At 41.7% G+C, this 24,649-nt stretch overlaps 1 protein-coding gene across 2 annotated transcripts in view; it reads left to right on the forward strand.

Moving 5' to 3' along the window:
- Positions 1-24,649, forward strand: part of man2a1 (mannosidase, alpha, class 2A, member 1) — a 219,479-nt gene that overhangs the window by 105,528 nt on the left and 89,302 nt on the right. For both annotated transcript variants that reach the window (XM_060837296.1, XM_060837306.1), the window contains 3 exons: positions 305-490; positions 10,564-10,678; positions 24,192-24,259. In XM_060837296.1, the coding sequence (XP_060693279.1) occupies positions 305-490; positions 10,564-10,678; positions 24,192-24,259 (369 nt within the window). The remainder of the gene's footprint in view (positions 1-304; positions 491-10,563; positions 10,679-24,191; positions 24,260-24,649) is intronic.

The following is a 24,649-nucleotide window of genomic DNA, read 5'->3' on the forward strand; positions in this document are numbered from 1 at the left end:
CCTTCCCAAAGAATGTGAGGCTTATGAACAAAGCAAAATATTCCTTGGAATCCAGTTTAATAGTTTGTGAAGAAATTCATTTAATACATTAAAATGGAATGAAGAATGAGTAATTTTCTTTTACATGCAGTTGTTTGCAATGATTTCATATTGAATTATATTTAAAATATATTAAATCTTGATTATGGATTTTTCTTTAAGTTAATAATGATGTAAAATTTACTTGACATTTCCTGCATCAGGAAGAACTGTTGACCCTTTTTACCTTAAAAATAAATGTTATATATTTTGTTTTCCTCTGCAGGGCAGCAGAAATCCTTTACTCTTTAGCATTAGTGGGTGCTCAGCAATCCAATAAAATGACAATGTTCCCTTCATCTGAAGATTATAAATTGCTCACAGAAGCAAGACGAAACCTTGGCCTGTTCCAGCATCATGACGCAATTACTGGAACCGCTAAAGAGTGGGTCGTTGTAGATTATGGGACCAGGTAAATACTATATTGTAGAACTCGTTTTAAATTAGTTTTCTGTACATTTGGTTTTGAATTTATCTTTACAGTGATGTGATAATATTTCATGAGTGCTTGACTAACTTGTAAATGAATTTGATTTTATAAAATTATATTTTAATATAAAATATGAGAGAGGGAGGTCAGTCAATCCAGTTTGCTTTATCACCTGAGTCCTGATCTGATTTGTTTTCACATTTAATTCATAAAACTATGTTTGATTATGTTTTATATAATGGAAAGAGATTAATTTCTCCAGCTATTTTCTGCGATGCAACTGATTTATTTAATATGTTAAAATGGGATGGTAAACAAGTAATTTTCTTTTACATGCAGTTCTGTTTAGTGCATCTGAGTTTTGAACTTAGTGTTACAGTTGGTTTTCCTCAACACCTGTGTGTTTGGAAATCATGAGCGCAAGTGATACTCTTTTACATAATGTAAAACAATCTTTGTTCACAAAAACACAGGTAACTGAGGCTCATTTACATCTTGCACAGAGAGTTTTAATTCAGTTTTTCTCTTTTTACTTGCATTCCCATGTTAAATAGTAACAAATATTGGCAAAACATGTTCCAAAGAATGCTTGAACAACATCCACTGTGCAGCTAGGGCAAGTTGCATTTGGGTTCTCTGAATGCTTCCTTATAGTTAAAACTACCAGCACCCATTCTTGAAATAGGAATCAGCTTGTACTGTCCTTATAGTTCTAATAGAAGATCTAATTTTCAAGAAAACTGAAAGGAGATTTAACAGAGTTGTCTAAATTATAAATTTGAAATATCCTAGGCTGAACTGTTTTAACTGGTTTATTGGTTACCTTCCTTCACAAGGTCTAAAATGGGGATTTTCATTGAAACTGCCATACTATGCAATTTTACCATTAGCAGCTCCTCAGATAATCAAACAGTCTCTACCAAAGGGACTGAGATCAGACCACATACTAGCTTGCACTGATCCAAAGCCTGTAACATTTGTGTCACACAAGTGTCAAGTAATGATCACCTCCAACAAAATAAATTCATTAATACAAATAAGGAAGTAGTACTGAAAAAGATTGTGTATTATTTGCAACAAATAAACATTCCTTTAAGGCAGAAATGTCCCACAATGAAGGTATTCCCATCATGGCTAACACAATGAGTTAAAGATAACATTAAATCAAGGAAGAGTCTTGTAATGTTGTCAGAAAGAGTAGCAATCTTGATGACTTTGAAGATTTTAGAGTTCAACAAGGAGGCTGAAAATATTGATAAAGAAAGACAAAGGAGAATTTGACAGTGGATTTGCAAGAAATATAAAAACAGATTTTAAATATTTCTATATGAAGCAAATGGAGAAAGTAAACATGGCCTAATTTCTCTGGAAATAAGGAAAAGGCACAGATGTTATGTGGTAACCTGCATCATCTTCACCAACTTTTTTGCACTGCACCTTCTGTATCTTCATTCTCCATCAGTATGTCCTTTATAGTTTACCCAGAATTGAAAAATCGGCATCAAAAACAGAAGAAGATGGAAAAGCTCAGCCAGTCTGGCAGCATCTCTGAAGAGAAATCAGAGTTAACATTTTGTGTCCAGTGACCCTTTTTCTCATTGTTCTGTCTCATTGTAAATAGAGATTTTCATTGGCTGTAAATACATTCTACAATTGAAACAATGAGATGTTTAGGTGTATACCTGCTGTATATCTCATATAATTACCTGTTAAACATAAAACTACATGTTCTTAGTCGTGTAAATGAAGATTGTGATCAGTTGTATGTCTTTCAATTACATGATACCAATGAAGGGTGTGACCATGGATGTCTAGCATAGGAATGTCAGATTTTCAGTAATACTTCTAGTGCTGTACCAAATGGTGTGGACGTTGTGGGCCCTTCATCCATATGATCTCCATCCATAGTTGTTTTTGAGGAGACTATGTGGAAAAATTGTGATGTGACAATCTATCTGGTATAGATTCTTAGAATGGTCTGATGGTGACATTGTTTCTGTACATATTCTGTGAATGTACAGTAGTGACTTCACAAGTCAGGACTATATATGGCATTGAATGAAGATTGTATTTGGATTTGTGGGAGTTAACATAGAAATGATGTCCTTGGCTTTCTATGTGTTAAAGACTGTGGGCTGACATGGTAATTTGCTGCATTGAATGTGGCAACTAACTGAAGTCTGCCAGTATTGCTGAAGTAAGTGAATGGTTGCCCATCACACCGTGGGCTTTGTCCTACACAGATGTTACCTTTCTGTTGGTGCAGCAGGCATATTTGCAAATGCTGAGTCCTGTCTTGCACTGCATGAGTGCACTCTTAACGTTGGGGTAGACTTCATTTTGGCACTTGAAGTAAAGGGTTAACTATATATTTTAGAAAAGCTGCTGACCTTGTGCACAAGGACCTATATTATGTTGAAAGACCATGGAAAAGCGAAATCTGAGTCTGAAGGGTTCAAAGTATGTCTCTTATCAACTCTTTTAGTCAGTTAAGTTTAATAAAGTTGGTTAATGTTCACCTTAGTGTAATCTCACTACATGTAGTGGCAGTGGCCAAATCCATGAAACCAGAGGCAAGCAGCAAGGTGCGCTTGGAGTGAAACCCAGCAGCTATACAGTGCCGTAGGTGAAAAGTGAGGCCAGCTTAACAATCTGATCACAGTGTATACTGCTGCGAGGTGCTGGTGTTCAAGGCCCATGTAAACATTAGGCCATAGAGAGGGAAAATGCTAATCTGTGATGGAAAAGCAAGCAAAAGTCCACACCAGGCGAACTGCAAGCAAAAACTGTTGGCCATAGTGGGGTGGGTAAGATACTACAGTCAATCAGAGGATTTACAGGGATCAGGAAGAAACAAGCACTGTGAAAATACTAGAAAGCATGCGAAGAAACATGGCAATGTCAACTACATTAAAGAACTCCTCTGGTGAGAGCTCAACCCATGTAAAATTTTAGACTGTCTTGAGTGCTAAGAGCATATCAGAGCTGCAACAGCAGGACAGAAAATTAAGCACAGAAGAGAGCAGTTGTTGATGTCCCAGCATTAGAGGACACAGGAACAGGATGAATTCTTCTTAGCAATTGTAACAAATCCACTAATCAGTTTTAACTTCCATGATTGTGCAGACCCACAAGATGAATTCTAGCATGTGGAGGTTATGATTTATGACAAATAAATGGATATAGCAGCCTATGTGTCCACTCTTACAGAAGCAGTTCCATAGTTGAGGTCAAGAATTCTCCAGCTGTTTTCCATTCATCTTTTGGATATTGGAGATATTAAAATCAGAGTTAAAGAGCAGATATAAGCTACGTATTGCGACAAGGAAAGAGAGATCACAGATTTCTAGTAGTCGTTCTGCATTGTCACTTTCATAAAGTGAATGTGCTTGTGTACCATTGCACCTTTTTTTTTTAGAAGATGCAGAAGGCACTGAGTTGACTGATTGTGCTCTGAATTAGTCTTCACTACAGAGACCGGATGTCTGGAACTGAGAGAAGACAATATGAAATGTTCATTTTCTTCAAAACTGATTACTTTCAGCTTTGGTGCTGTTTGTACCAATCACAAGACAACATTCTAGACCTTTGTCAATGTACCCTAAAGAAAGCGCAAGATGAAGCTACCAGTCCTGGTGTCAATTTAGTGGAAGCAGAAGTCTGGATCTTCCTCCAGCCTTGCGTTCTGGTGCCGAGTTTGTAAAGATTCTGCTGTCTCTTTTTAGGAAAAGCACCTTTGTGGTGACTAGGATAACTAAGAAGGAAGATTGGTTGGATGGCGAGATAACCAATGATGTGCAACAATAGCAACAATATCAGCAACCACTATTAGATAAAAAAAAACTTCTCTTGTATAGAAGCACTAAAAGGAAGCAGAAAGACATCAACAGCTGTTAGCTGCACCTCAATACCATTAGAGATTAATTTTGACAAAGTTTTAGGAAACTCAAATGAATGTAAGTCATTTCAATTAAGAGTACTGAACAGCGACAGAGATCATAACACTTGAAGAGAAAGTGGCTGAGAAGGTGTTTATAGTTCTTCCATTAAACCAACAAAGCTTCAGAATTTTATACAGGCAACAAAATGGTCCCGATAATAGAGAAGTTTATGAGAATGAAATGATCTCCAGTCATTTAAGAATGAGTTTTCAAGGTTTCAACAAAAATGTATAAGTAGTGAAGCTTCAGACTGGGTGAATAGTAGCCCAGTTAGCAGAAATCATCAGTGCAATGTTTGAATTTCTCTCAGATTGTGGTACCAAAGTTTATTTCTTTATGGATGATGATGCTCTTCTACTTACTGATGGAGTTCTGGCAACGTTTTTACCCAGAGAGGAGCAGCGTCACAGAAGCAAATGTGAATCTGAATGTCAATATCTACATAAAGTGAAAATCTTACACTGGGAGTAATGTAAAAGTTCTCGTTGCCTCATCTCGAGAGTTTATCCTTCTTTTCAACCAACAGATTTATCTCTGCCTCGAAATGTGCCACAGATAGAAGTGAAAGGCAAAATTTCAGTTTTTCATTTTCGTCTTGCAGGGTTTGTGATAGTTAAATATCTGAAGGTCATCCATTATTTTGTTATGCATTACTTTTCACTGCAATGCAGCCTAGGAAAGAGCTGTTGTGAGAAACAAGCATTTCATTCACGCACATGCTTCCCAAGACAGTACCTACTAACATGTCCTCCAGGAGAGATGAGAGTACTATTAGAGATTAAGACCTCAATCAACAGAGACTTGTAGGGAGTGGACATGGGATGAGGAGTTAGATATTAATGGTTAAATGTTCTTGGTTATTAAGTGTTCAATCAAAGAAGTTGGGGAAGTAAAGGGTCAACAGTAGCTTTACTCTTGAAATAGTTTGTTACTGGGTTTATGCATTAACATAGATCTGTGAGGCTCCAGGAGACATGGTCTCTTAGGTTTGATAAAGCCTATTAGTGTTCACTCATCAGTATGTAGACCTGATCTTACTACACAACTAGGTGACAATCTCCAGGTCTTTGAGAGACTCTAATATATGCTACAGTCCGATAGACAAACGAAACCTCAAGTAGAGTTAGAGTTGGATTCGATTGTCACATGTGCTCAAAGACAGGGATACAGGAGTACAGTGCAAAGACAAGGTCGCCATTCTCCAGCACCATCTTAGGTGTAGAGGATCCTAAGTACAAAATCTTAAGGAATAAAGTAGAAAAGTAAAGAATTAAAAGTTCAATGTTACAGTCCTCTTTAGCGTAGGTTTCCTCCAAGTGCTCCGGTTTCCTTCCACAATCCAAAGGTGTGCCGGTCAGGTGAATTGGTCATGCTAAATTGCCCATAGTCTTAGATGCATTAGTCAGGGGTAAATAGAGGGTAGGGGAATGGTCTGGGTGGGTTACTCTTCGGAGGGTCGGTGTGGACTTATTGGGCGGAAGGGCCTGTTTCCATTCTGTAGGGAATCTAATCTAATCTTTAAGTGCTCAGCCATGAGCCTGGATATGGGCTCTTCCACCCCAACACTGATATCATTACCAGCAGTAAGCATTCATCCAGCATCAAGTCTGTACGCCATGTTGCTGTCACAGAACCGTGTTGCCATTCTTCAGCATAATCTTGCCTCTATTGACCTTGTCACTGCCGTGAGTCTGCGCTGAGCCGATCTCTGCAATACAGATCTCCATGGGCGGCACGGTGGCACAGTGGTTAGCACTGCTGCCTCACAGTGCCAGAGTCCCGGGTTCAATTCCCGACTCAGGCTACTGACTGTGTGGAGTTTGCACGTTCTCCCCGTGTCAGCGTGGGTTTCCTCCGGGTGCTCCGGTTTCCTCCCACAGTCCAAAGATGTGCGGGTCAGGTGAATTGGCCATGCTAAATTGCCCGTAGTGTTAGGTAAGGGGTAAATGTAGGGGTATGGTTGGGTTTCGCTTCGGCGGGTCGGTGTGGACTTGTTGGGCCGAAGGGCCTGTTTCCACACTGTAAGTCTAAGTCTAAATATAGCTGCTGGGTTCCAATTAGATTGAATCCAGGCTACTGGTGATGCAGAATTCAATAATTTGCGATCAGATTATATCAAGGGTATTTGTGGACTTAAATCTGTTGTTGGAGAATGAGTCTTTCCTGGAATATATGAGGAATATATATTTTGTTGGAATGTGTGGCAAAGGCTTGCCAGGTACTGGCTGGTGAAGGTACTGCCAGATCCTTAAGTGTTCTTGAAGAACCACCCAAGTAATAAGTGTTCCCCAGTAACATGTACTAAACCAGTCTTGGATCCTCTAGCACCATTTCTTCTCTAGTCATCCTTCACCTCAGTAGCATCTTCATGTTTTTACAGTGTCACATCATGTAGTTGCCCACCACTACTCTAATGTTCTATTTATGTATCTATGTGGCTTCTGCGCAAATGATTTGATGGTGATATCAGTGCAATCTAAGAGCTTTTAAGGGATTTTTAGATGAGCCCATGAATATGGAAGGAACAGAGGGATGTGGACCAAGGACAGGCAGAAAGTATTAACTTAATTTGGCTTAATGTTTGGTACAGCATCGTGGGCTGAAGGGCCTATTGCTGTGCTTATATGCTGTATTGTTCTATGTTCTATTACACCTTAGATTTGTGAAATGTCATCTACTGAACTGAGCCCTGCTGCTATTGAGTCTGTGACTTCAAATCTGTAGAGAATGTAATATGTTTCCAAATCAAACAGTGACTGACATGCTGCACTGGTGTGCGGCTGAATGAAAAATGTTGCTGAAATCTTGAGCAGATTCTCTGGTAGTAGTTAGCTTGGGGTTGAAGGCCGCAGTCACTCTGAATGCAAATGGCAATGTGTGGGCACACATTTGAAGCAAGAGGTCTGACTTCAACATAGCATAGATATCTCCCACCATACCTGTAAATATTCAAAGCCTTTGCTTGCACTGCCTTTTGGTCACATTGAAGACATTGAATCTGTTATAGTATAGCTTTCGATTGGAGTAATGTCTCACCCCCTTCTATTTTGCTGCTCTTTCAGGACTCCAACACCTCATACCTGGGTATCTAGGCTCCATTCACAAGCTTCTGCCATATCTTCTCCCGTCTATGCTAAATGTGAATGGGTTCTGTGGCTAACTCTTGAACCTTCCTTTCAGACAAGCTCATCCCTTACTCATTGTAACTGGTAGTCTGTCTTGTCAACCACTTGGCTGGTGATGCAAGGAAGGATAAAGAGGCTCCATCATGGATTGATTCTGATGAAGTGTCAGCAGACTTGAAGCATTAATTCTGCTTTCTCACATAAATGCTGTCAGACCTGCTAGTTGCTGCCAAAGGGATGGATAATGGTAAACTGGGGGAAAGAAAAGCCGACAATGGCACCCATTATGACCGTTTGCACCTACTTAGAGTCCCCGTTATCATTTTTTACTCCCCCAGTTTACTATCCATGCCTTGGTCTGCTGACTGTTTTTCCCTCCATTCAGGCTTTGTCTCCACATGTTGCTTACTCCTTTTCACCCTTCATTTCCTGTATTCAGCATATAATATCACATTTTCTTATCTACTGTCAGTTCTTAGGAAGAGCCAAAATGTTTAACTCTACTTTCACTTCACTGATGCTGCCAGACCTGTTGAGTTTCTCCAGTTATTTCTACTTTGGTTCTGGATTTCCAGCATTCACAGTTTGTTTCATTACAAAAGATGTTTGCTGTTTGTTATTACAGTGCTATTTGTTGGAGTATCTTGTGTACAGTATGCCTTCCGCACTCTGTGCAACAGTGATTGTGCTTCACAAGTACTTCGTTATTTATGCTTGTAATGTCTCATTGTCCTGATCAGTGTCATATATAATTTCTTCCAGGAACACAATCCCCACTTGGTCGCTAACATTTTTTTATGGGGCAAAATATGCTATTCTTACCTGTGACTCTGTGGTTGACTTTTAATTTCCCTCTGAAAAGTCCACTCAGTTCAAGGGCAGTCGAGATGGACAACAAACACTTGTCTTGCCAGTGACACACTCACCCCATGAAAGAATTTAGCAAGTTAAAATATTTGTTGAAAGTTCAGAAAATACAACACCTGAACAGGATCAGCCAGAAATCTCTTTACCTTGGCTCTAAAAGCAAGAACATCTAATGTTGTTTTTTATTTGTTAATGTTTCAATAAACTTTGAAAATGCTGACTCTGGCACTGAAAATGTAGGGAATACTACTACAGATTTTACCTTTTACTTATGAAATATTCAGAGTATTAATGACCAGTGATGTATAGGTATAGAAGCAGGTTTTTGTCCTAAACATTTTGAGGGTGACCCTTACAACGTAGGCATGATTAGTAGAAATCTAATCAAACCAGAGCCAAGTTAAGTTAAGATAAACAAATAAAGTTAATTAACTGAGAAAATAAATATGTATTTATTACAAACAATAAGTTTGAAATATAATAATTCTGTTTGAATTTAGGTATTTTTGTTTTTGAGATTAAATTGTTAAAGTTGGGATTGCTAATTAAAATAATTGTGTAAAAGAAGATAATTGAGTTGTTGAATGAAATTTGTTAGATATTCACTCCAAATATCCACAGGGTGCATATCTCAACCTATTACTTCATGAAAACATTTTCTTCTGTTTTCGATCTAATTATTAATTTTAATCACTTTATTTCCTGAATGTAGGATGGATATATATTGTGGTTTCTCTTTGTACAGAATCTCACTTAAGCTCTATGACAATAGGTGCAGTGCAGGTGGTGTATTTGCTTAATATTATTGGTTGTTAACTGCTTTTTGTAGGATGATTTACATGCTGAAAAGGGATTGAAAATAAGTTAAATATTAATTTTTGCTTTCTTGAAGCAAACGTTTGAATGAAAGGAGAACTCTAGGATTAACATAGGTTTGTGTTTGTGGGAATGCCCCCTCTGAGAGGCAGGTGGGTGTGCAGGTGCAGAAACCCAACCGGATGTACTACATCACTGTGATGTGACAGATGCAGTTGATTTCCAGCTAAAGTGTAATCTATTTCATCAGCCTTCTAACATTATAAATATTTGACTGCTGATTGCTGGGTGGAGCATTTTCTTGGTGCTGTCAGTGCTGCATTCCTGCCTTGATGTCCAAACAGAGGTGCAAACTCTCACCCCCACCGTGAAAAACTGCTCAGCTGAATGACCGGTTTTGTTATCATGATCTTTGGTGCCGGTGCCAATCTTGGCCTCCGACCTGCTACCGACCCCTGCCACTGCTCCCAGACTTTGTCCCCACTCCCAAAACTTGGGCCTTAGGCGTACAAATAATGCAGAGATGTCAGCCAAGTATGCACAAAATCATTTTAGCTTATTACACAGATTACATAGTGATATTGCCATGCATGTACCGATTCATTTTAACTCAGGGGCATCAATCGCCAGTAACTGACACCATTGCTCATACACAGGTGGCCATTTTGACAGCCAGTTTTGTTTCTGCTCATTATTCCAACAATTAAATGGTGAATGCAATTCATCAACTAATTGAATTGTTCTTCAAAGATAAATACATACACAAAGAAATTGTTAGGGATCCAAGAAAGGGAACAAGAATGTTTTGTGTAGAATATGGAAGTCTTTGACTTAATTTATTTTTGATTTTTAGTTATACAGATTATGGTCTTGATTTTTATTTAGAGTGAGATGGGAATTTGTAATTGTAGTTAATCATATGCCAAAGGTGAATGATAACAAGTCCTCCTAAAAATAGGAATTGACTGAAACTGGTTGAATTAAAAAGTATGGCCCTGTGATGTGCAAATATGTAAAATATGTGAAGTAAATATTTTCATATCTACTACCTTCATTTAGGAACTTTTGTAATGGTTGGCTCATGATCTGTATTTCACCACTTGACTTTTAGATCAGAGCACCTCATTTACGTATCAGCAATAGCATCAAGCATATGTAGTGCTGTTACATGTTGAAAAGTGCTGGCTGAATAGTGCTGTGAGTGAAGAAGCTGTTGGAAGTCTGCAAACGTCTCCACATATGCTCTGACAAAAAAAGTGAGATTAAGCATTTTAATTATTGTGTTCTTGGATCTTTCTCTTCACAGACTATTTCATTCAGTAATGAACTTGAAAAAAGTAATAGGTGACTCAGCACATTTTCTAATTTTAAAAGACAAAGAAAATTACAAGCATATCCCTTCAATGCCTTTTCTTCAAATGGTAAGAAATGTTATTTTTCAAATAGCTTCATTTTATCATTAGACTAGTCATAAAAATGGATTGATGTAAATAAAATAAACCTTTGGAAATCTGTGGAAAGAAGCCTTTCTATGTTTGCTGAAGTTATGCAACTTTGATTCTTGGCAGTCCAAGAGAAACCAGCAGGTTTGCAGGTGTCCTACACATTAACCAGTTCCCCATTCTGGATATTGTTAAAATTCGCACAATACCAAGTTATAAGACTTGTGTCATGTGATTTTTAACTTTGCCCACTCCAGTCTAACACCGGCACCTTCACATTCTGGATAATGGTGACAGCAAGGAATCCTTGAAGGAGTACAGCAAAACCTAAGCTCAGGTAATCAGTGATGGCAGCCCATTGTATGGCAGGGGAGAAAGAAAAGGGGAAAGAACAGTATTAATGGGGATTCATCATTTTGGGGAACAGATCAGCATTTCTATGATCAATAGTGTTATTCTAACATAGTTTGTTGCCTTTTTATTGCTAACGTTAGGGATGTCACAGAACAGCTGCAGGACATTCATTTTGGGAAGGGTGGCCAACAGGCAGCAGTTATGATCCCCATTAGTACTAATGACACAGATAGTAACAGGAATATGGACCTGCAATTGGCGTTTAGGGAGCTAGGTAGAAGATGAGCAAACAGGATCTCTAAAGTAGTGATCTCCACATTACTACCAGCGCTATGTGCAAGTGAGTACAGAAATAGGAAGATGAGAAAGATGAATCCAATATCCAGGTTTGGGCTGACAAATGGTGATTAACATTTATGCAACAAAAGTGCCAGGCAATGACCATGTCCAACAAGAGAAAATCTAACCATTGACCAAAACTTGAATTGGACTAGCCATGTAAGTATTTTGGCTACAAGAGCAGGTCAGAGTCTAAGAATACTGCAGCGAATAACTCAGCTCCTGACTCCTGAAAGCTTGCGCCCCACTTATAAGGCACAAGTCAGGAGGATGATAGAATGCTCCCCACATACCTGAATAAGTGCAGCTCCAACGCACAGTAACCTTGACACCATCCAGAACAAAGCAGCCTGCTTGATTGGTATCACTTCCTTTTCTATTAACACTCAGCAGTGTGTATCATCTACAAAATACATGCAGAAATTCCATCAAGGCTCCTTATACACGTCTTCCAAACCCACGATCACTAATATCTAGAAGAATAAGGCATCAGCTTAATGGGAATATCACCACTTGCAAATTCCCCTCCAATCCACTCACCATCCTAACTTGGAAATAAATCACCATTGCTTCAGTGTCACTGGGTCATAGAAACATAGAAAAATACAGCGCAGTACAGGCCCTTCGGCCCTTGATGTTGCACCGACCGAAGCCTACCTAACCTACACTAGCCCAATAACCTCCATATGCTTATCCAATGCCCGCTTAAATGACCATTAAGAGGGAGAGTCCACCACTGCTCCTGGCAGGGCATTCCATGAACTCTCAACTCGCTGAGTAAAGAATCTACCCCTAACATCTGTCCTATACCTACCACCCCTTAATTTAAAGCTGTATCCCCTAGTAACAGCTGACTCCATTAGCGGAAAAACGTTCTCACTGTCAACCCTATCTAAACCCCTAATCATCTTGTACACCTCTATCAAATCTCCCCTAAACCTTCTTTTCTCCAATGAGAACAGCCCCAAGTGCCTCAGCATTTCCTCATACGATCTTCCTACCATGCCAGGCAACATCCTGGTAAACCTCCTCTGCACTCGCTCCAATGCCTCCACATCCTTCCTATAGTATGGCGACCAAAACTGCACACAATACTCCAGATGAGGCCGCACCAGAGTCTTATACAACTGCAACATGACCTCAGGACTCCGGAACTCAATTCCTCTACCAATAAAGCCCAGTACACCATATGCCCATTTCATAGCACTATTTACCTGGGTGGCAACTTTCAGAGATCTGTGTACATGGACACCAAGATCCCTCTGCTCATCCACACTACCAAGTAGCCTACCATTAGCCCAGTAATCCATCTTCTTGTTACTACTACCAAAGTGAATGACTTCACACTTAGCTACATTGAACTCCATTTGCCACCTTTCTGCCCAGCTCTGCAACTTATCTATATCCCGCTGTAACCTGCCACATTCTCCTTCGCTGTCCACAACTCCACCGACTTTCGTGTCATCCGCAAACTTGCTCACCCAGCCTTCAAGCCCCTCCTCTAGGTCATTTATAAAAATGACAAACAGCAATGGTCCCAAAACAGATCCTTGTGGAACACCGCTAGTAACTGCACTCCAAGATGAACCTATACCATCAACTACTACCCTCTGTCTCCTTCCAGCCAGCCATTTCCTAATCCAAACCTCTAATGCACCCTCAATGCCATACCTCCGTAGTTTTTGCATTAGCCTGCCATGGGGTACCTTATCGAACGCCTTGCTAAAATCCATATACAACACATCTACTGCTTTACCCTCGTCCACTTCCTTGGTCACCTTCTCAAAGAACTCAATAAGGTTTGTGAGGCACGACCTGCCCTTCACAAAACCATGCTGACTATCCTTGATCACATTATTCCTATCCAGATGTTCATAAATCCTATCCCTTACAATTCTCTCTAAGACTTTGCCCACAACAGAAGTGAGACTCACTGGCCTATAGTTACTAGGGCTATCCCTACTCCCCTTCTTGAACAAGGGGATCACAATCGCTATCCTCCAGTCTTCTGGCACTATTCCCGTAGACAACGACGACATAAAAATCAAGGCCAATGGCTCCGCTATTTCCTCCCTAGCTTCCCAGAGGATCCTAGGATAAATGCCATCAGGCCCAGGGGACTTATCTATTTTCATCCTTTCCAGTATTCCCCAGACCTCTTCCCTACATACCTCAAGGCCATCCATTCTAATCACTTGTGACTCAATATTCACATCAGCAACAATGTCCTGTTCCTGAGTGAATACTGACGAAAAGTATTGATTTAGTGTCTCTCCAATCTCCTCCGCCTCCACGCACAACTTCCCACTACTATCCTTGACTGGACCGATACCTACCCTAGTCATCCTTTTATTCCTGACATACCTATAGAAAGCCTTTGGGTTTTCCCTAATCCTACCAACTAAAGACTTTTCATGTCCCCTTCTTGCTGCTCTTAGCTCTCTCTTTAGATCCTTCCTGGCTACCTTATAACTTTCAATCGCCCCAACTGAACCTTCACGCCTCATCTTTACATAGGCCGCCCTCTTCCCTTTCACAAGGGATTCCAATTCCTTATTAAACCACGGCTCCCTCACAAGACCCTTTACTCCCTGCCTGACTGGTACATACTTATCAAGGACACCCATTAGCTGTTCCTTGAACAATCTCCACATATCATTTGTGTTCTTCCCTTGAAGCCGATTTTTCCAATCCACGCATCCTAAGTCATGCCTCAGCGCATCATCATTTCCCTGCCCCCAGCTATAACTCTTGCCCTGCAATGCACACTTATCCCTCTCCATCACTAGAGTAAAAGTTACCGAGTTGTGGTCACTGTCCTCGAAGTGCTCACCTACCTCCAAGTCTAACACCTGGCCTGGTTCATTACCTAGAACCAAATCCAGTATAGCCTCACCTCATGTTGGCCTGTCTACATATTGTGTCAGGAAACCCTCCTGCACACATTGGACAAACACCGACCTATCTAATGAACTCGAGCTATAGCTTTCCCAGTCAATATCTGGGAAGTTAAAGTCCCCCATAACAACCACCCTGCTACTTTCACTCTTCTCCTGAATCATCCTCGCAATACTTTCCTCTACTTCTCTCTGACAATTAAGAGGCCTGTAGAAAACTCCTAACAAGGTGACCTCACCTTTCCTATTTCTAACCTCAGCCCAAACTACCTCAGATGGCAAGTCTTTCTCCATCGTCCTTTCCACCGCTGTAATACTATCCTTGACAAGCAATGCCACACCTCCCCCTCTTTTACCCCCATCTCTGACCCTACTAAAAAATTTAAACCCTGGAACCTGCAACAGCCATTCCTGTCCCTGTTCTACCCACGTCTCTGTAATGGCCACAACATCGAAGTCCCAGGTACCAACCCACGCTGCAAGTTCACCTACCTTATTTCTTATACTTCTGGCATTGAAGTATACACACTTCAAGCCACCTTCCTGTTTACAGGCACCCTCCTTCGAGATCGATGCCATGTTCCTAACCTCCCTACACTCAAGGTCCTGTACCCTAAAGCTACAGTCCAGGTTTCCATGCCCCTGCAGAGTTAGTTTAAACCCTCCCAAAGAGCACTAGCAAACCTCCCCCCAAGGATACTGGTGCCCCTCAAGTTCAGGTGTAGACCATCCTGTTTATAGAGGTCCCACCTTCCCCAGAAAGAACCCCAGTTGTCCAGAAACCAGAATCTCTCCCTCCTGCACCATCCCTGTAGCCACGCATTTAACTGTTCTCTCTCCCTATTCCTCGACTCTCTATCACGTGGTACGGGTAACAAACCAGCGCCAACAACTCTGTTCGTTCTAGCTCTGAGCTTCCAACCTAGCTCCCTGAAAGCCTGCCTAACATCCTCACCCCTCTTCCTACCTATGTCGTTGGTGCCAACGTGGACCACGATCTGGGGCTGCTCCCCCTCCCCCTTAAGGACCCGGAAAACCCGGGTCAGTAATCCTAGAACTCCTAACGCATTGTGTGTCCATATACAATAAATGGATTGAAGCAATTCAGGAAGTCCGGTCACCACTACCTTCTCAAGGGCATTTAGGGATGGCCAATAAATGCTATTGGCCCAGCCAGTGATGCCTATTTCCCATAAATGAAAATCAATTCTTAGATTCAAATTAAACTGTGTCATTTAAAATTTTGTGTTTTTTGGTCATACTCTCCTGAACAGTGCTTTACAATGAGATTATTAATTAGCCTGTTCTCAATGCACCGCACTAGATATTTTGGTTTCAAATTGATTCCTCAGCATTGTTCTAGGAAATCATCTCTTACACATTTCAGCAATTTTATCGTGCATGGCATTAGTGCAAATAAAGTTAACTGAGCCTGAATGTTGATTGAAGTTCCCCATGATTGCTGCTTTACTCTGCATTACCAGTTTTGTCTGGTGGCCTATAAACAACATCATCCAATGTTTGCTGCCTCTTGATCTTTCTTCACTCCACTTAAATTGATTCTACATCTTGTTCTCTTTCACTAATGTACTGATCTCATCCTTTAATACCGCACCATCCTACCTGCTTTTCTTCTTTGCTTGTCCTTCTGAAATGTTGAAAAATATTGGAATGTTCAGTTTGCAGTCTTGATCAGCCTGCTGCCCCATTTCGCTATAAATCGATCTACCTTGTTGTGACTAACCTTTAATCTTAGTTAATACCCTTTGTGGTTCTCCTATTTAATTTAGCCTCTAATTGCTCGGGGAGTACAGAACTAGAGGGCATAGGTTTAGGATGTGAGGAGAAAGATATAAAAGAGTCCTAAGGAGCAACTTTTTCACACAGAGGGTGGTACGTGTATGGTATGAGCTGCCAGAGGATGTGGTGGAGGCTTGTACAATTGCAACACTTAAGAGGTATTTGGATGTGTATATGAATAGGAAGGGTTTGGAGGGATATGGGCCGGGTGCTGGCAGGTGGGACTAGATTGGGTTGGGCTATCTGGTCAGCATGGACAGGTTGGACCGAAGGGTCTGTTTCCATGCTGTACATCTCCATGTCTCTATACTCATACTGTCTAATATGAACCTCTTTCCTGTGTTAGATTTGTCACTGGTACCTAAATGGACCATGACAACTTGGATCCCTTGCCTCCCATTGCAATATCCACACTAGTTCAGAGCAGACAGGCAACATCCTGACATTGGACAGGCAACACTGCCTTCTGGACTGTTGTTGTTAGCTGCAGAGAACTGTTTATCCCCCTAACTATGATGTCCCCTGCTATCACTGCGTTCCTATTAACTTCCCCTGTTTAAATTGCTTTGTGCACCATAGTTTCAAGGTGAGTTTGCTTAACAATCCTGCAGTGCTGCATTTGTCTACACAAGCTGCAAGAAATTCAAACCTGCTCAACAATTGCTAATGTTGGAGGATCCTCATTTCTGTCTTTTGTAGCAACATATTTGCCACACTCAGTCACACTTTATGTCCTTGACCATGGACCAAATCAGTTGACCCTATCTTGAAGTATGAGACTGCCTCCGGGAGCAAAATATTGAGGTAACGTTCCACCACTTGGTTTGTCACAGTATCTGCAGCTCATCCTCCACCTCAGTGACTGAGCTCAAGTTCATCCAGTTGCGGATGTATATTTGGCTAAAGTGGTATCTGCAGGTTGTCGCATTCTGCAGCTCCTACATATTACCTGCAGTGCCAACTTTGTGTGTTTAATTAATTATTTCACTGATTTAATGTTAATTTAACATATCTAGTCCTCCCTGTGATTATATTTTTAATATCTAATATTTTTTTCTACTTATCCCAAGTGAAAATTCGTGAGTTAACAAAATTAGGAAATGTTTACCAGCCAATTTAATAAGCTTTACTCTTACAAGTGTACTTCATTATTACTAAAATTATAGGAGCAGCACATGGCATATCTGAAAATGAAGTATCAAACTGGTGAAGCTGCAAAACAGGGCTGCTTACATACCAAACAGCATAAGCAACAAGTAATAGAAACTAGAGACATACAAAATAAATGCAGGAGTAGGCCGTTCGGCCCTTCTAGCCTGCACCACCATTCAAAATGATCGTGGCTTATCATGCCATTTCAGTATCCCAATCCCACTTTGTCTCCATACCCCTTGATCGCTTTAGCTGCAAAGGCCGTGTCCAGCTTCCGCTTGAATTTATCAAATAAACTAGTCCCAACAGATTTAAGTGGTAGAGACGTCCACAGATTCACAACTCTCTTTGAACGACGATATTCTTCCTCACCACAATCCTGAATGACTTAGCCCTATTCTTAGACTGTGAACCCCCCCCCCCCCCAAAGTTCAGGACTTCCCCAACATCTGAGAACATTCTTCCCAGATGTAGCCAGTTTAGTTCCAGCAGGATTGAAGAGTAGCAAGTAGCATTTCTGATACACAAATGCTAGGCAATAGCCATTTCCAACAAGAAAGAATATATCCATTGTCCCTTGATATGTAATAACATTACAATCACTGAATCCCTCAATATCAATATGCTGGGGGTTAACATCCTTGAGACTGTGAGAAACGAAGCTCACTCACTTCAATAATTTCAGTCCGAGACAAGATCTGAATCAGTAGTGTCATTTATTTCACTCTTGCGAGAGGGTGTGGTGTCCACTGTCCACAAGGCAGGGACACTCACACACTGAATTCAACTAGTACACAACATTTATGTAATTTGGTTCTTATTCTTTCATTCCATTGTTCCTCCCCTGTTTACATCTCCCACCTCTCTAAGACCCATTACTCTTGTTTATCTCTTGTCTTATCCGGCCTTGTCTGTGACAAAATGCTTATTTCTAGCTTCACAAGTCTGTTTGACCACATCCTGCTGCGGACCATTGTTAGGTATATCCTCCCTTACTTGTTATGACCTTATGACCTCATGACTTCTTGATTGTGGTTTGTTCTTGTTTTTGCAGAAATGGGAAACACATGCTTATAACTACTGTTTGTACAGGCATATCTAGCTTAACCCCCTCCCCTCACAGCACCTCATCTATTTGTCTGTAACATCTACCACTGTTTGCAGGCACATTTCATTCTTGCATGCACATTTTAGCTAATACAAAAACAATTATGTATTTCCCTCACAGTTTTCATTCTTGTTGACTCAGCTCTTGGCTGAAACAATTATACATGGTGTGAGTTCATTTACCTTGCATGAGTAATTATGATTGCAGAAGTAAGAGCTGAAAATGTGTTGCTGAAAAAGCGTAGCAGGTCAGGCAGCATCCAAGGAGCAGGAGAATCGACGTTTCGGGCATGAGCCCTTGTTCAGGAATGAGGAAAGTGTGTCCAGCAGGCAAAGATAAAAGGTAGGGAGGAGGGACTTGGGGAAGGGGCTTTAGAAATGCGATAGGTGGAAGGAGGTCAAGGTGAGGGTGATAGGCCGGAGTGGGCGTGGGCGCGGAGAGGTCAGGAAGAAGATTGTAGGTTAGGAAGACTGTGCTGAGTTTGAGGGATTTGACTGAGACAAGGGGAGGGAGGGGAAATGAGGAAACTGGAGAAATGTGAGTTCATCCCTTGTGGTTGGAGGGTTCCTAGGCGGAAGATGAGGTGCTCTTCCTCCAGCCATCATGTTGCTATGGTCTGGCGATGGAGGAGTCCAAGGACCTGTATGTCCTTGGTGGAATGGGAGAGGGAGTTGAAGTGTTGAGCCATGTTTGGGTTGGTTGGTTCGGGTGTCCCAGAGGTGTTCTCTGAAACGTTCTGCAAGTAGGCAGCCTGTTTCCCCAATATAGAGGAGGCCACATCGGGTGCAGTGGATGCAGTAAATGATATGTGTGGAGGTGCAGTTGAATTTGTGATGGATATGGAAGGATTCCTTGGGGCCTTGGAGGGAAGTAAGGTGGGAGGTGTGGGCGCAAGTTTTGCATTTCTTGCGGTTGCAGGGGAAGGTGCCGGGAGTGGAGGTTGGGTTGGTGGAGGGGTGTGGACCTGACGAGAGAGTCACAGTGGGAGTGGTCTTTTCGGAATGCTGAGGGGAGGGGAGGGAAATATATTTCTGGTGGGCAGCACCTGATTGCAGAAGTAGCACTACTTTAGCTATATCCCACAAGACCAGAAACCAAACAGAACCATCCATATAAATATGGTCGCTACAAGAGCAGGTCAGATGTTAGGAATTCTGCAGCACATAACTCACCTCCTTACTCTCCAAAACCTGTCCACCATGTTCAAGGCACATGTCAAGAATATGATGGAATAGTTGCCACTTGCCTGGATGAATGCACCTTCAATAGCACTCAAGAAGCAACAGCAAAGTGTCCCGCATTATTGCCTCAACATCCACAACTATTCACTCCCTCAACCAAGGACTCTCCGTAGCAGCAGTGTTTACCACCCAGAAGATGCACTGCAGAAATTCACCAAGACTCCTGAGACAGTGTCTTCCAAATCTATGACAATTGATCTCGAAGAATGAGTGCATCAGATACATGGGAATACCACTGCTTGCAAATTCCCCTCCAAGTCACTTACCATTCTGACTTGGAAGTATATCATTTCCAATCTCTGGATCAAAATTTTGGAAGTCCCTCCCTGATGGTGTCATGAGTGTACCTATACCAAATAGACTGAAGCAGTTCAAGAATGCAGCTTACCACCACCACCACGTGATGGGCAACCAGGGATTGGCAATAAATGGCACAACCAGTGACACCCACCATTCACAAATGAATTTAAAGAACTACCTGAATTTGAAATGCAAGTTACTAGGATGCTCACCAACCAATCATCTACCTGTTTTCCTGTGATGATCAAATGGTCAATGGGCTGAAAAATGAAGTTCAATCTGGATAAGTGTGAGGTATTCATTTTGGTACAACAAACAGGGGTAGAGCTGATAGAATTAATGGTAGGGCCTTGGGCAGTGTTGCAGAACAGAGGGACCTTGGGGTGAAAATGTGTTGCTGGTTAAAGCGCAGCAGGTCTGGCAGCATCCAAGGAACAGGAAATTCAACGATTTGGGCAAAAGCCCTTCATCAGTTTCCTGACCTGACCTGCGCTTTAACCAGCAACACATTTTCAGCTCTGATCTCCAGCATCTGCAGACCTCACTTTTTACTAGAGGGACCTTGGGGTGCAGGTACATAATTCTTTGAAGTTTGCATCACATGTAGACAGGGTGGTTAAAAAAGCATTTGGCACACTTGCCTTCTTTGCTCAATCCTTTGAGTATAGGAGTTGGGAAATCACGTTAAGGTTGTACAGGATATTGGTAAGCCTCTTCTGGAAAACTGTATCCAGTTTTAGTTGCTCAATTACAGGTAGAATATTATCAAGCTGGAGGGTGTTCAGAAGAGATTTACCAGGATGCTGCCAGGTATGGAGTGTTTGAGATATAAAGAAAGGCTGGTTAGTCTGGGACTTACTTCACTGGCGCATAGGAGGTTGAGAGGCAACCTGACAGAAGTTTATAAAATATTGAGATGTATAGATAGAGCTGATGGGAAATTTCTTTTTCCTAGGATGGGGGATTTCAAGACCAAGGGGCACATTTTTAAAGGTGAGAGGACAGCAATTTAAAAGAGATGTGAGGCAGATTTGTTACACAGAGGGTGGTTCATATTTTTTTTAGAATCCTTAGTGTGGAAACAGGCCCTTTGGCCCAACACGTCCACACTGACCCTCCAAACAGAAACACATCCAGACCCATTCCCCCCTACCCTACACAGAGGAACCTCAATTGTCTGAATCGCTCTGCCTGCCTTGCTCCCTCTTTCTGTCCCAGGGTTTGTTTCTGAGCAGGCACACACTTGTATGTTAGGGACCTGTAGCATGGCTGTAGCCTCTCCCTGCTGCTGCTTCACTTAAATGGGATTGACAGAGGGAGCACTTACTATGTCTGCTTCCCGTTCAGGAGACTAGGCAACAGCACACCCCTTGCCCTGCAACCCCCCCACCACACACACACACACACACACACACACACACACACACACACCTTTTTAACGAGTTCCCACTCTGCCCTGTACAGGACAATGTTGAAGAGATTATCTGTGGACAGGGGTTTAGGGTACATCCCTGTCTAGAACTCCATGGAAAGTGTTGGGGAAGAGAGAGAGAGGGAGGGCAGTCATTTGGAGACGGTGCCCGAGTCCCATTGATGTCCAGGCCTGTTCTCGGCAGCGTTGTAGTAAGCCAAATTCACTTTTAATTATTGTAAACAAAAGACACGATCAGTGTTGGTAACATCTCTTTGTAATGTTTCTATCGGAACCTTGAGATCTTCTTCGGATAATCTGAAATTCGGATAATTGATATATGGATAATCAAGGCTCCTCAGACTAATGCGCCTGACTTTCACATCCCTGAACACTATGGGCAATTTGACATGGCCAGTTCACCTCACCTGCACATCTTTAGATTGTGGGAGGAAACCGGAGCACCCGGAGGAAACCCACGCGGACATGGGGAGAATGTGTGGAATGAACTTCGAGAGAAAGTGGTGGATATGGGTACAATTACAATGTTTAAAAGGCACTTGGATAAATACAGGATTAGGGAACGTTTGAAAGAATATGGGCCAAGTGCAGGCAGGTGGGACTAGTTTAGTCTGAGATTATGTTCTGCATGGATTGGTTGGACTGATGGGTCTTTTTTCATGCTGTATGACTCTGTCACACTTGATTTTTTCTGAAATACAATCAGTCTGATCTGAAGGTAAATTGGAGCCGATTGCTGTTTTAGGTGCTGTTGCATTGTCCAGTTTTTTTTTCTCCTTCACTGTTTAAAGTGTTGGTGTTTGTCTCGTGATTCCCTGTCTTCCCACACTTTTTCTGTATCTCTCCACAATTCCTTCTTGACTGGGAAGGAAGTGAATCAGAGAAATATTTGGTATGAAAATCATAGTGTAAAGCTTGCATATAGCCCACAGGTCTGTGTAATATTTTGAATCAGACCTTGAGGAATGTGCAGATCCAGTAGTTGCAAGTTTTGAGTGTGCTGTGCAAAGCAAATGTTCATTATTTGTTATTATAGTGTGACTAACATTAAGTTCAGAATGTTAAAAGCTAAAATACTGCAAATGTGAGAACTTTGTGGGAGGCTAGAGAAGTGATTGCTGGGCCTCTTGCTGAGATATTTGTATCATCGATAGTCACAGGTGAGAGGACGGAAGACTGGAGGTTGGCAAACGTGCCACTGTTTAAGAAGGGCGGTAAAGGCAAACCAGGAAATTTTCAACCGGTGAGCCTGACCTCGGTGGTGGGCAAGTTGTTGGGAATCCTGAGGGACAGGATGTCCATGTGTTTGGAAAGATAAGGACTGATTCAGGATAGTCAACATGGCTTTGTGCGTGGGAAGTCATGTCTCTCAAACTTGATTGAGTTTTTTGAAGAAGTAACAAAGAAGATTGATGAGGGCAGAGCAGTAGATGTGACCTATATGGACTTCAGTAAGGCATTCGACAGGGTTCCCTATGGGAGACTGATTAGTAAGGTTAGATCTTATGGAATACAGGGAGAACTAGCCATTTGGATACAGAACTGGTTCAAAGGTAGAAGACGGAGCGTGGTGGTGGAGGGTTGTTTTACAAACTGGAGGCCTGTGACCAGTGGAGTGCCACAAGGATCAGTGCTGAACCCTCTACTTTTTGTCATTTATGTAAATGATTTGGATGTGAACATAAGAGATACAGTTAGTAAGTTTGCAGCTGACACCAAAATTTGGAGGTGTCGCGGACAGCGAAGAGGATTATTTCAGATTACAACAGGATCTGGACCAGATGGGCCAATTGGCTGAGAAGTGGCAGATGGAGTTTAATTCAGACAAATGTGAGGTGCTGCATTTTGGGAAAGCAAATCTTAGTAAGACATATACGCTTGATGATAAGATCCTCGAGAGTGTTGCTGAACAAAGAGACCTTGGAGCGCAGGTTCATAGCTTCTTGAAAATGGAGTCGCAGGTAGATAGGATACTGAAGGCAGCGTTTGGTATGCCTTCCTTTATTGGTCAGAGTATTGAGTACAGGAGTTGGGAGGTCATGTTGCGGCTGTACAGGACACTGTTGGAATATTGCGTGCAATTCTGGGCTCCTTCCTATCGGAAAGATGTTGTGAAACTTGAAAGGGTTCAGAAAAGATTTATAAGGATGTTGCCACGGTTGGAGGATTTGAGCTATAGGAAGAGGCTGAACAGGCTGGTGCTGTTTTCCCTGGAGCATCGGAGACTGAGGGGTGACCTTATAGAGGTTTACAGAAGTATGAGGGGCATGGATAGGATAAATAGGCAAAGTCTTTTTCCTGGGGTCGGGGAGTCCAGAACTAGAGGGCATAGGTTTAGGGTGAAAGGGGAAAGATATAAAAGAGACCTAAGGGGCAACTTTTTCAGGCAGAGGGTGATACGTATATGGAATGAGTTGCCAGAGGATGTGGTGGAGGCTGGTACAATTGCAACATTTAAGAAGCATTTGGATGGGTATACGAATAGGAAGGGTTTGGAGGGATATGGGCCGGGTGCTGGCAAGTGGGACTAGATTGAGTCGGGATATCTGTTCGGCATGGATGGGTTGGTCCGAAAGGTCTGTTTCCATGCTGTATGTCTCTATGATTCTATGTAGGAAATTTGAAGTAAATACAGAAAATGCCGGAGACATTCTGCAGGTTTGTGGTAAGAGAAACAGAATTAATATTTTCTATTCAGAGGAAGTCAAACTATTAACTTTGTTTCACTAAACGCACGTGCTGCCAAGCCTTCTGTGTTTCTCCATCATTTTCTGTTTTCCTTTAGTTAAGGATATCTTTTGATTTAAATAGATTAATTGGTATAACAAAATACTATAATTTCATTCAAATGCTCTCTCTTTCATTTCAGGATGATAGTCAAGCCTCGCAAGACTCATTGCCTCAAAGAACAACTATTGAATTAAGCGTAACACCCAGGTTTGCAATTTACATATTGAATATTTTTAAAGACCTTCTGGAAAGGCTGTAAGGTGGGTCAGCGATTCTCAAAGGTAGTTTCTCTACTTCCCATTACTTGCTCAGCACAAGCTGACTCAAGAAAAGCTGCTGAGTTATCCACCTAGTAAGTGCCTCTCCTGCTAAATAATAATGAACGTGGGCAGAAACTGAACTGGATTAACCAAATAAATAGTGTGGCTATAAAAACAGATTAAAGAGAGGAATTATTGAGCAAATAGCTCACTTTGTAAGTTCCCAAAGTTTGTCTGCCATCGATAGAGCAGGAGAATCGATGTTTCGGGCTCCACCGCATCTCCTCCATTTCCCGCTCCTCCGCCCTTGAGCCCCGCCCCTCCAATCGCCACCAGG

The sequence above is a fragment of the Hemiscyllium ocellatum genome, chromosome 2 (genome assembly GCF_020745735.1).
Source record: "Hemiscyllium ocellatum isolate sHemOce1 chromosome 2, sHemOce1.pat.X.cur, whole genome shotgun sequence".
Lineage (NCBI taxonomy): Eukaryota > Metazoa > Chordata > Chondrichthyes > Orectolobiformes > Hemiscylliidae > Hemiscyllium > Hemiscyllium ocellatum.